Genomic DNA, 11,099 nt, shown 5'->3' with positions numbered 1-11,099 from the left:
TTCCAGGAGTTGAATGCCTTCCCCCGGGAGGTGGGGGGCTCAGGGGCAGGGCTGCATCCAGTTGTGTACCCCTGCACAGCCCTGCTGCTGCTCTGCCTCTTCTCCACTATCATCACCTACATCCTCAACCACAGGTGGGAGCTCCTGCTGGAAGGGAGGGTGTGGTGGGAAGGCTGAGGGTCTCACAAAGTACTGGCAAGTGTTCCTTTCCCAGGTGGGTCCACATGACATTCCCAGGCTCTTGCCGAGCATTTTCTTTGAAGGTCCTGGGGTTGGAAAATACATTTTGGAGGTTAAAGCCTTCCTGCCCTGGGCCTTTTATCACATTCACACACATGCATGCACACTGATATCTGCTGTTCCCTCTTTGGCCCTTCCAACGGCTTTGAGATCCCATTGGCTTGACCTTAGGCTGGGTGGCCCATTAATTAAAGACTGTTTCTGGGACAGCTCCATCCACGTGTCCCGGAAGGCCTCACACATGCTGCTGCCCCTGTGCTTCCACATGGCCATGACCTCCGCCGTCTTTGCAGGAGGCATCACACTCACCAACTACCAGATTGTGTGCCAGGCAGTAAGCAGAAGGGGCTGGGGGGCTGGGGGGAGCTCTAAGATTCATGATAACAGCCTAGGGACAGAATAGGGAGGTGCAGAAGAAAAAGGGTGTTCACACTAATAGGCCCCAGCTCCATTGTTCTCTCTGTGTCAAGTCTTACTTGTGAGGGGAGGAAGACACAAGAGTAGGTGGTGGCCAGAAGCGAAGAAACTGGGAGGTGGCTCTTCAAAGTGGAGAGTGGGGACCTGCAATGGAGGAGAGGTCAGGGGCCAACCAGATAGCAATAACAGGGTCATGGAGAGTCACCAGACTGGGAGAAAACCTTGGGGTATAAATAGAGAGGGTAAGAGCAGGGACAGAACCTTGGGGTGAAGCTGGGTGGAGTTGGGGGCTGGGAACCTGGGAGAAGTGGGAGCACACTGCAGGGCTGAGGCTCTGCAATGGCTCCAGTGGTAGCAGCCCAGTCCCGCAGCCTCGGTGCCTTGATCCTGCAGGTGGGCATCACTCTGCACTACTCTTCATTGTCCACACTGCTCTGGATGGGTGTGAAGGCCCGCGTTCTCCACAAGGAGCTCACTTGGAGGGCACCTCCTCCACAAGAAGGGGACTCTCCCCCACCTGCTCCCCATCCCATGCTCCGGTACATGCTCAGCTTTGCAATGGGGAAGGGCTCAGAGGAGGGCATAGGACATCAAAATCTGTTTTCTCAGGGAGGATGCAGGGTGGGTCTAAGGTCCTGAGAGACCACTCTCCAAAGACAGAAGAGGCAAGGTCCTAGGCGTCAGCAGGTTGCCCAAGGTCATGTAGTGGGTGCATTCTTAGGGCTTTCCAGGCATGACAAAGCCAGGGAAGGAAGTGACTCCAACAAAGCAGGGAAGGGCACTGAGCAGGGATCCTGGGAACCTGAATGGCATACCCAAATTCTGTACTGTTTAGGGTGACAGAGCAATTCTAGCCTCTGTTCCTTAGAACAGTCTTGGCCAAGTCCCCTAGGGATTGACCAAGACTAGCCAAAAAAAAAAAAAAATTATGACAATTTAAAGGGGAAAGAGGATGGGCCAGAAACCTGGAGTCAAGGGTTCTGAGCACCTGGTTCCTCCCCTATGTTTCCCATCACTCTGACCCCCAAACCCCATTCCTCTCCAGGTTCTATTTGATCGCCGGAGGGATCCCACTCATTGTCTGTGGCATCACAGCTGCTGTCAACATCCACAACTACAGGGACCACAGCCCCTAGTGAGCACGATTCCTGCCTGACCCAAACCTACCCACCCCAGCACCAGATGCCATCCACTCCACTGGTGGGGCACCTGCCTGGCCCACCCAGCCAGTGACCCCACCCAAGCCCTTGCATGTTGACTAAGCCAGTCTCTGTCAACTCACTTTATTCTCTATATCCCCAAGCACCCAGCCTATGAGCCCTGCCTCAGACATGTTCCCCATCCTTATCCACTGCTTGTGTCTCCCCTCAGCTGCTGGCTGGTGTGGCGTCCAAGCCTAGGAGCCTTCTACATCCCAGTGGCTTTGATTCTGCTGATCACCTGGATCTATTTCCTGTGTGCAGGGCTGCACTTGCGGGGTCCTCTGGCACAGAGCTCAAAGGGGGGCACCAGCAGGGACTCCCTGGACCCAGGAGAGGAGCTGAGGGGTTCCACCAGGCTCAGGAGCAGCGGCCCCCTCCTGAGTGACTCAGGTTCCCTTCTGGCTACCGGCAGCGCAGGGGTGGTGACGCCTGGGCCCCCAGAGGATGGCGATAGCCTCTATTCTCCGGGAGTCCAGCTAGGGGCGCTGGTGACCACACATTTCCTGTACCTGGCCATGTGGGCCTGTGGGGCTCTGGCAGTGTCCCAGCACTGGCTGCCCCGGGTGGTGTGCAGCTGTCTGTATGGGGTGGCGGCCTCCGCCCTGGGCCTCTTCGTCTTCACCCATCACTGTGCCAGGCGCAGAGACGTGAGGGCGTCTTGGCGCGCCTGCTGCCCCCCTGCCTCGGCCTCAGGTGCCTCACCCCGGGCTGAGCCCGCCACCCCACAGGACGGTTCTCCAGTATTCGGAGAGAGGCCCCCCTCCCTGAAGTCCTCCCCGAGCAGCAGCAGCGGCCATGTGCCGCCCCCGGCCCCCTGCAAGCTTACCAACCTGCAGCTGGCCCAGAGTCAGGTGTGCGAGACAGGAGTGGTGACCCGTGGGGAAGGGGAACCAGAGCCCGCAGGCTCCCGGGGAAGCCTTGCCCCCCGCCACCCCAACAACCTGCCCCACGGGCGCCGAGTGCACAAGAGTCGGGCCAAGGGGCACCGTGCAGGGGAGGCAGGTGGCAAGAACCGGCTCAAGGTGCTGCGTGGGGGCATGATGGCCGGGGCCCCTGAGCTGCTGTCCAGCGAGAGCGGCAGCCTACACAACAGCCCGTCCGACAGCTATCCAGGCAGCAGCCGCAACAGCCCAGGCGCCCGCCTCCAGCTCGAGGGAGAGCACACGCTCACGCCATCTGAGGGCAGCGACACAAGCACGGCGCCGCTCCCCGAGGCGTGCCGGCCGGGCCAGCGCCGCAGCGCCAGTCGCGACAACCTCAAGGGTGGCGGGGGCAGCGCACAGGAGAAGGAGAGCAAGCGCCGCTCGTACCCACTCAACACAGCCAGTCTGAATGGCGCTCCCAAGGGCGGCAAGTACGACGACATCACCATGAGCAGCGCCGAGGCGGCTGGCAGTGGCTACATGAAGACAGGCCTCTGGAAGAGCGAGACCACTGTCTAGGGCGAGGGCAGGTGACACTTTAGGACAGGCTGGGCACACGAGCTTGTTATCCTGGCTTCTCGGGGGCCCTCAAAGACGTCTATCGGTACGTCAACAGGCTTGAGGTGGAGGTGCCGAGGGCTGCACCTGGGCTCACCAGCTTTAGTCCTGCAGGCTGAGGAAAAGGAGAGGCAGAGGCTTGCCACTGGTAAGAGAGCCATCTCTCTGGGGTAGCCATAGACAATCCCAGGGCCACAGGCATCACACATTTCCGTCCCAGCCCAGGCTAGTTTTGGCAATTATGAATGCCATCCAGGGTAGTGGGGAAGGCCCTGTTAGTCTGTGGAGTGATGAACAGAAGGGCACAGCACAGCCCAGGCAGGCTTCTCCCAAGGTGCTGCCCACATCTTGTCTGCACTGCCTCACTGGTGGGCATCAGTCTTGTCAGGAAAACAGAGATGAGAGCTTGAGTAAAATGTTCTCACTGCCCTCCTCTGTTGTCAGCCATCTGTGCCTAGATCTTAGGACTTCTCCCCGACCCAGTTTTTGCCTAACTAGGGAGCCAGCCTAGCAGATGAGCCAGGTGACCAGGACCAATGGGAAGTAACAAGGTGCTGCTTTTCAGATTAACTATGCAAGAGGAGGTGGGGCAGTGTGAAAGGCAGTTTGGGAGATCAACTAGTCCTGCGGAAGGGGGGCAGGTGCACAATTAGGGAGGGACACGATTCCCACAGGATTGGTACACACCACACAGCAGGGCTCCAAGGTGACACTTAAGGACAAAGCCAAGGTCCTACACCTAAGAAGCTGACTCTGCCAGATGCCTGGGGATAATTTGAGGGAAGTAGAAAGTAGTGCTTAAATTTGGCACTGAAGTTATTCATGCCTTAAACCTAGTCCTATAAACAATGAAGAGGGGCTCCACCGCAGGGCTGCAGGTGGTGTTGGAGAAGCATTTACTAGTTCAATTAAAAGACCTATGTCCCCAGTCTCAGCGTTCCAACACCAAGGGACTGAGGAAGAGTACTTCCCTGCCTCCATGAGGCCATGTGGAAGAGCTATTTCAATCACTTGATCTCTAGCTCTATATTACGGAGAAAGCTCCAAAATATCAAACCAGCTTCCTGCCTCACAGAAGGCCAAGCCAAGTCCTCCAAAGTGGTGGGCAGGGTCCCTGCAGCTCCCCTGGGGCCTGTGCCTCCACTACTTTTAAACATCAGCACTCATATTTTCCCCCAACCTAAAAAGCAACCACCAGCCTTTTACTACAGAAAGTTGAAAGAACCTGGGCTCTTGTGAAGAGTATCATGAAAACAAGGCCTGGTCCAGGTCCCTTCCCAGTCTTGATGTTACCCCAGCCTGATCACCCAGGTGAAAGAAGACATGGGGAGGAAAGAAAACTCACACACCTTGGGATGGATCCTGTTATTTATGCTTGCTGCACAGACAATATTAGACAGGAAAAAAAAAAGAAAGAAAAAAAAAAAACGCTTTGTATTATTCTTCCACATATGCTGGCTGCTGTTTACATACCCTGCCAATGCCTTAGACACACCTTGGGATGGATCCTGTTATTTATGCTTGCTGCACAGACAATATTAGACAGGAAAAAAAAAAGAAAGAAAAAAAAAAAAACGCTTTGTATTATTCTTCCACATATGCTGGCTGCTGTTTACATACCCTGCCAATGCCTTAGCACTGGAGAGCTTTTTGCAATACGCTGGGGAAAGGGGAGGGAGGGGATGAAAAGTGCCAAAGAAAACATGTTTTTAAAAGCTCGGGTTTTATACAATAGAATGTTTTCTAGCAGATGCCTCTTGTTTTAATATATTAAAATTTTGCAAAGCCCTTTAAGCTATAACCTTGCTCCACCCATGGTCCTTTTGTTACGAGGTAGAAGATCTCATGACACCATGCACATGAACCCACGGCCTATAAAAGGACACAGGGCAGTTGCCCAGTTCCTGTCCTCTGAAGGCTAATACCATTGGAAATGCCAATTGCTCCACACCAGCAGGGAGGCCCCATCAGGCCTGCAGCAGCAGTATATCCAGTTCAAACCAGGAGCAGGAGAGAGCCTGGCCCTCTCCCAAGAGTCTAAAAACCACCCCAAAGAATGTGAGCATGTGCAACTTGCTCTCTGGCACCAAGGGAGGGGACTTTCTCCGACCTAAGCGTCCTACGCTCCTTCTGATTTCTACTCCAGGACCTGGGCTCCAATTAACTTCAGAACCTGTCTTGGTTCCTTTAAACAGGAAAGATAACACCTAAGGACTTGTATATACTTATTTCTCTGGATATGACAGGCCTATTATCTGGCTGCTGTCAGAATGGGGTGAAGTGCATCAGGGAGGATTGGGACCACTCATGGCAGCAAACTGTCTAGCGGCTTGGGCTCTCTGAAAGTCCCTAACTTCCTGAGGGGTACGCAAATATTGCTCTATTTCACTATCAGAAATGTTCTCATCTCCAGTAACTGTGGAGACAGGGGGTGTAGGACAGACCCGCTTTGGGGGCTTCAACATGCAGGGTGGGAGGAGAAGGGCAGGACTAGCTGATCGCTTCCTCTCAGGAAAATCTAAGGAACTATTCCCCACTTCCTCTTTTCCTTGTCCTTGCCCCTGTCCCATCCCCTGCAATTCCTTCTGGGCCTCTACTTCTGCTGTTCCTTCTCGAAAGGCCTTGCGGATCAATGTGTGGCGGTGCTGGAGCAGATCACCAATGTACTTCACCACAGACCTTTTGTCAAGTTTCAGAACCTGCAACCAGGCCAGCTGCTCAGCCATCCGCAGCAGCACAGCCAGCAGCTCCTGTAGGCGGGAGGAAGCGGGATAGGGCAGGTCCACATTTGCCAATTTACAAAATCGGGCCAGGGAACATGTCAGACGATCTGAAGGCTGCAGCGACTGCCAAGCCAGGAAAGTAGCAGCAGTGATAACAGGCAAGGGATGCCGCCCAGTCACCAGCCACGTCTCATCTGCCAGCTCCACCAACTGCAGTGTTCGTGACAGCATCTTCTCTTTGTCTTCCACATATTTGGCTGGCACAGATGGGGAGGCTTGGAACAGTTTGAAGCTGAAATAACCAAAATGAGAATCTAGTCTCAATGCCTAATGGAGCTGCTCTTCCAAAGCGAGAAAGAGCAGTCTGCTCAAGATGGAAAAGCTGTTCTAGCCTCTTGGGAACACTCAAGCTTGCTTTCATACAGGTACTGAGATAAAACAGGATGAGCCTTCTGCTTTTGAGGTGAAGGTCAGGAGAATGCAGAAGGTAGCTAACATTTGTTGAGCACCCTGTCAGCCATTATTCTAGTGCTTTACAAATGTTCTTTAATCTACTCTACATCCTGCTATATGCATTTACAGTTTAAAAACGTGCCCATAATCAAACAAGCTTCAAACCCCAGACTATTTGACACTGATAGCCTTTGCTTTCTACTATATTTGTCAGAAAAAAAGAACATAGCTAATTTAAAAAAAAGAATTAGCTTCTAACTGCAGCTCTGCCATCTACTAATATTCTTTTAGCTCCATTCAAAGATGATTCCACTGGGGCAAGGCTGTTGCATACAGCCGTGCAGGCCATGCACAACATAAGTGGCACAACTCAGGAGCCCTGTGCCAAGGCCAAGACCTACTTTCCTACATCATTAGGTTGCTGTGAGGATAATAGGATTTGAAAATCATAACATTCTAGAAATGTAAAATGGGATTAACCTTATTAGTACTAGGCACAGGAAAGGGAGACAGCCAAAGGTAAACGGATTCAGTTCTAAGGACTCATCCCATCCCAGTGTCTCCCACTAGGCAGGTACCTGCTACAGTAGGTCTTCACCAGGTCTGCCAAGCAAAGAGATGGCACGTCCAGCCCCAGGAGCTTCACTATCTGCATGTAAGTGCCAGAAAACACATCCAAATCTGCATACAGCAGGGTGCAGATGGTTCCCATGGTTAAGGGCCAGTTATGCTGCCGGCAGGTGATTAAGACGCAGCACCCAACCAACACCTCCTTCTTTTGCAGTCTGGCAGCACGAATACCAGAGTGTCGGTATGCCTGTTTATAGTAAGCAACTGCTGTGTCCTCAAATGTTGATGGTAACTGCAAAACTCGACAGAGGTCCCTCACTCGGCAGAGACCTAAGAAAAACCACAGCAAGAGTTAGCGGGGGTCAAAGGAGCTCTGTGCAGCTCCTAGCAATTTCTGCTAAACCTGCCTCTGATACAAGATGCACAAATAACATATAGTACCTTTCTACAATGACAGTAGTGACACTTAGTGAAGTCATTCTGAAAGCACAAAGAAATTTGTGGAAAGAAGTCACATTTCAGCCCATCATTTTTTGGAGGCTGGTTTGACTCAGGGCCAAGCCAAAGTCTACCTCAAACATATCCCTGAACAAACCCAAAGCTTATACTGAATTGATCCCTCTCCTAGAACCATCCCTATCTTTTACTTCTAATTACCATGCTCTTCTACTCTACCTAACATGGTAATACTGAAATCAAGAAAAGCAAACAGATGGGCTGAACCATCAGAATTTTCTTTAAAGTCATTGTAACATAAAAGGTTGATTCTCACCTCGTTGTTGACTGCGACCAACTTGTTCATTTTCTCCTGTGCTTCGGGAGTATGTTACTTCTGTAAGAAAATGTACAACAAATAGGTTGTTTAGCCTTTATGCACCAGACCCCTACTCTCTCACTACACAAAGCTGGGGAGAATTCAAATCATTATGCATCTGCTCCTTTCTCATAGAAGGTGCCCATCTATGCACGTTAAAAGTCTCTGATTTTCTCTGTCCACAAGATGTATCAAATACACAGAGACTGAGGAAGATTGGGACTGCACTAAAGAGGCTCCAAGTGTTCCAGATTTTCAGAAATTTCAGTACAAATTTGTATCCTCCTGTAAATCAAATCCAGGCAATTTTCCTGGCTGCAGATTTTGAGGGCTGCACGGGTCTGGGACTTGGAAAGCAAAGAAAGAAAGATGTTTTGCCAATCAGTGCTAAAAACTACTTCGGGTTAACAATATGTGCTGTATTTATAAAGAATTGATCCACAGTCTTTCCCCTATGACCAGACTAGATAAGCTGAGTGGAACTTTCTCTTTGTTTCATTTATTCAAGGTTTATTATACCTCCTACTTTATATGCCAGATAATGTACTAGATACCAGGAAAACACATGAATGGCGGTCCTTGACATCCTGCAGCTCACTCGTTCACTCTAGGTCGTTTTCTCCCATATTTAAGTGTGTACGTGACAAGGAGTGGGCGGGAGATAAGAAGAACCTAATGGCAATCGTTCTACCGCCCCAGGCTGTATCCACACCTCCCCGGAAAGGCTGGCACAGGTACCTCGGAGGTTACCCTCCTCGCTGAAGGTGGTAGTAAGAACTCCCTCGGTGACCACGCAGCCGCAGTCAGAGCACACCAGCTGGCTCTGCGAATAGTGCGAATCTTCCACCAGCTCAGTGGAGCCGCAGTCGGGGCAGCGGCCTCCGCCCGGCATCTCACAACCTGCCCGGTGCTGCGGAGGCTTTCCAATATCCAGCCCCGACGTCTGCCACAACAATCGAGCGGAAACAGAAACCAAAGGGGGAGCCTTCTAAGGGCTGCACCTTTCTCTTCCGGCCAGCGCGACAGCGATACAGGTAGGTCCCTCGCCTCGGAGACAGCACGACACTTCCGGTCCGTATTTCTTCAGACTCGGGTAGAAAAGTAAGCTAGGCGAGGAGGTTCCTGGCCTGGACTGCGTCTTTGGGTTCCCAGATATCCGTAGCTAGTTTGAGGTGGGCCAGCGTATTGGGCTGAATTTGGGTGAACTTTCTACCTACATGGACAAGAAATTGTTGCCTTCCCCCAGACAACTCTCCTCTCTAAAGTGCTATGGGATTGCAGAGTCTCTATTTCTCTTTGGTAATAAATGTTGATTTTGGCTATAGAACAAAGTATGCGCTTTAAAGGGAGAGTAATGTAGTGAAAGAGCAGGAAATTGTGTTCTACTTTCTGGAGTGTCTTCCCCAAGCAAGTTGCTTCCTCTCTTTGCAGTCTGTTTTTTCAACTGTAGAATGAGGGAGTGTAATTAAAATCCAGAGTGGCAAAGTCAAATACTTTCAGAGGCTAGGGAAGAAATGTCTAAGGGAGTTGGAGTGAAAGAATACAGAGAAGTGAAGCTTTTGGCAGACTGGAGGGTTTAAGCTTGAGCTTTAAGGTGCTGCAAAATTCTGGCTCCAAAGTACTTAGCATGGTATTGTATATATTAAAGAATCTTGAGTAAAATTATTGCTATTCCTGGAACCAAGCTTACAAATTGTTTACGAAAAAGAGGCCACATACTAAACCTGACAAGCTCAAGAGAGGTCTGCATCGTGGGCCTTACAAACACAGAGACCAAAAGTAACCACATAGGATGATCTGAACATAAAAATTCCTAACTAAAAATGAGTCATGGCAGGTAGTCACATCCTGGGCCTGTAGCTTCCTTGGCAAAGGTCAATCTTTACCTTAAGTAAGTTTGGCTATTGTCTTTTTTGCATCTAAGATAACATAATCCCTTTTCTGGACACCCAGGGTACACTGCAACAGCAGAGCACAAGACCACAGACCCTCCCATTGTTATCTTGTTCCTCAAATACCATCTCTATGTGCTGTAAACGTTAATGATTAAATATCCTGTACTCACCAATGTAAAAGAAGTATGTGTCTCTTCGTTTTACTTTTTATCCAGTCCCAGGGATCTCCCCACTTTGCTTTCTCCTGCTCCCTTAATCTACCACCAATGGATTTCATGTAACCCTCCTTACCTCCTTTGATTCTAATGTATAAAGTAAGCTGCAAAACTGCCATTCTCTGGAGCATTTTCTCAATTAGTTGAGATCTTGCTTCCCAGCGTTTGTCATCAGTTTGGCTCAAATAAACTCATAAAAATTCTCTATAGGTTTAGGCATTTCTTATGTTTATAAAATTAAAAATTTTGTATGTTATGTTTAAGTATAAATTAAAAGTCACCAAAAAGAGTATATTTTCTTATAAATAAATCCTAATTTCATTCTAAGAATATTGATTTTAATGCTTGAAAATTTTAGGATCAGTTCTGTCTGAAAAATAAGAATGTTGAGTTAGACAACCAGAGGTCTAATGACTCCAAGAAAGCAGATGGGAGTTATGATAGTGAGAGATGAAAGTGTGTAGACAATTTCTGTTTCTCAGGCTGACAATGGAGAATTTCGAGCAAGCCTCTGGCATTGGGAGATTTTTAGAAGCTGTAGTGGGCTCAATTTCAACCTCTCATGGGAATTGGGGTGGAGAGTGAGATTAGACCTTACCACTGAGAACAGAAAATGATTGGACAGCTCCTATGTAGAATGAATTGAAGGATAATGGTGTTTTGTCAGCCCCTTAACAGATAGGGATACTCTCTTGAGGAATAAGATACAGGTTACAGCTGCCTTCTTTAGAAGATCAATAAATTATTATGCATCCTAAAGCTGAAAAAAAAATCAAAAGAAAAATGGTGTTTATAAGTCTAAAGAGTTGAGGCTACAGCGTGACCATGTATCCAGTGAATCTTCAAACAGTATTTGAGTCTCAAAAAAAAATGGATCTGAACAAACAGAGGTGTAGGTTCTTTTGAAAGAGCTATAATCAGTAGTGAGGTACAGAGGACTCCCTCTATGCCTCATGAGACTGTAAGTTCCCTGACCCGCAGTACAAAACAAGGACATATCTAACACACACACACACACACACACACACACACACACACACACACACACACACACACACAGAGTACATCTTGCACATATACCACAAACAC

At 49.6% G+C, this 11,099-nt stretch overlaps 2 protein-coding genes across 2 annotated transcripts in view; one reads left to right on the top strand and one right to left on the bottom strand.

Moving 5' to 3' along the window:
- ADGRA2 (adhesion G protein-coupled receptor A2) overlaps positions 1–4,754 on the top strand; it is a 21,638-nt gene extending 16,884 nt beyond the window's left edge. The window contains exons 15-19 of the mRNA XM_006916467.2: positions 7–134; positions 451–574; positions 1,051–1,196; positions 1,703–1,792; positions 2,029–4,754. Coding sequence (XP_006916529.1) covers positions 7–134; positions 451–574; positions 1,051–1,196; positions 1,703–1,792; positions 2,029–3,301 — 1,761 coding nt within the window. The 3' untranslated portion in view covers positions 3,302–4,754. The remainder of the gene's footprint in view (positions 1–6; positions 135–450; positions 575–1,050; positions 1,197–1,702; positions 1,793–2,028) is intronic.
- Positions 4,755–4,836: 82 nt separating this feature from the next.
- Positions 4,837–8,901, bottom strand: BRF2 (BRF2, RNA polymerase III transcription initiation factor subunit). Its single transcript, XM_006916312.3, has 4 exons — positions 8,639–8,901; positions 7,859–7,918; positions 7,095–7,416; positions 4,837–6,355 (listed from the first exon to the last, which is right to left on the bottom strand). The coding sequence occupies exons 1-4, from the start codon at positions 8,790–8,792 to the stop codon at positions 5,626–5,628; spliced, it is 1,266 nt and encodes a 421-aa protein (XP_006916374.1). The 5' UTR covers positions 8,793–8,901; the 3' UTR covers positions 4,837–5,625.
- Between the last annotated feature and the right edge of the window lie 2,198 nt (positions 8,902–11,099).

The sequence above is a fragment of the Pteropus alecto genome, unplaced genomic scaffold (genome assembly GCF_000325575.1).
Source record: "Pteropus alecto unplaced genomic scaffold, ASM32557v1 scaffold24, whole genome shotgun sequence".
Classification (NCBI taxonomy): Eukaryota; Metazoa; Chordata; class Mammalia; order Chiroptera; family Pteropodidae; genus Pteropus; species Pteropus alecto.
Note: the sequence above shows the minus strand (reverse complement) of the source record. Positions and strands in the feature narration are given on the sequence as shown.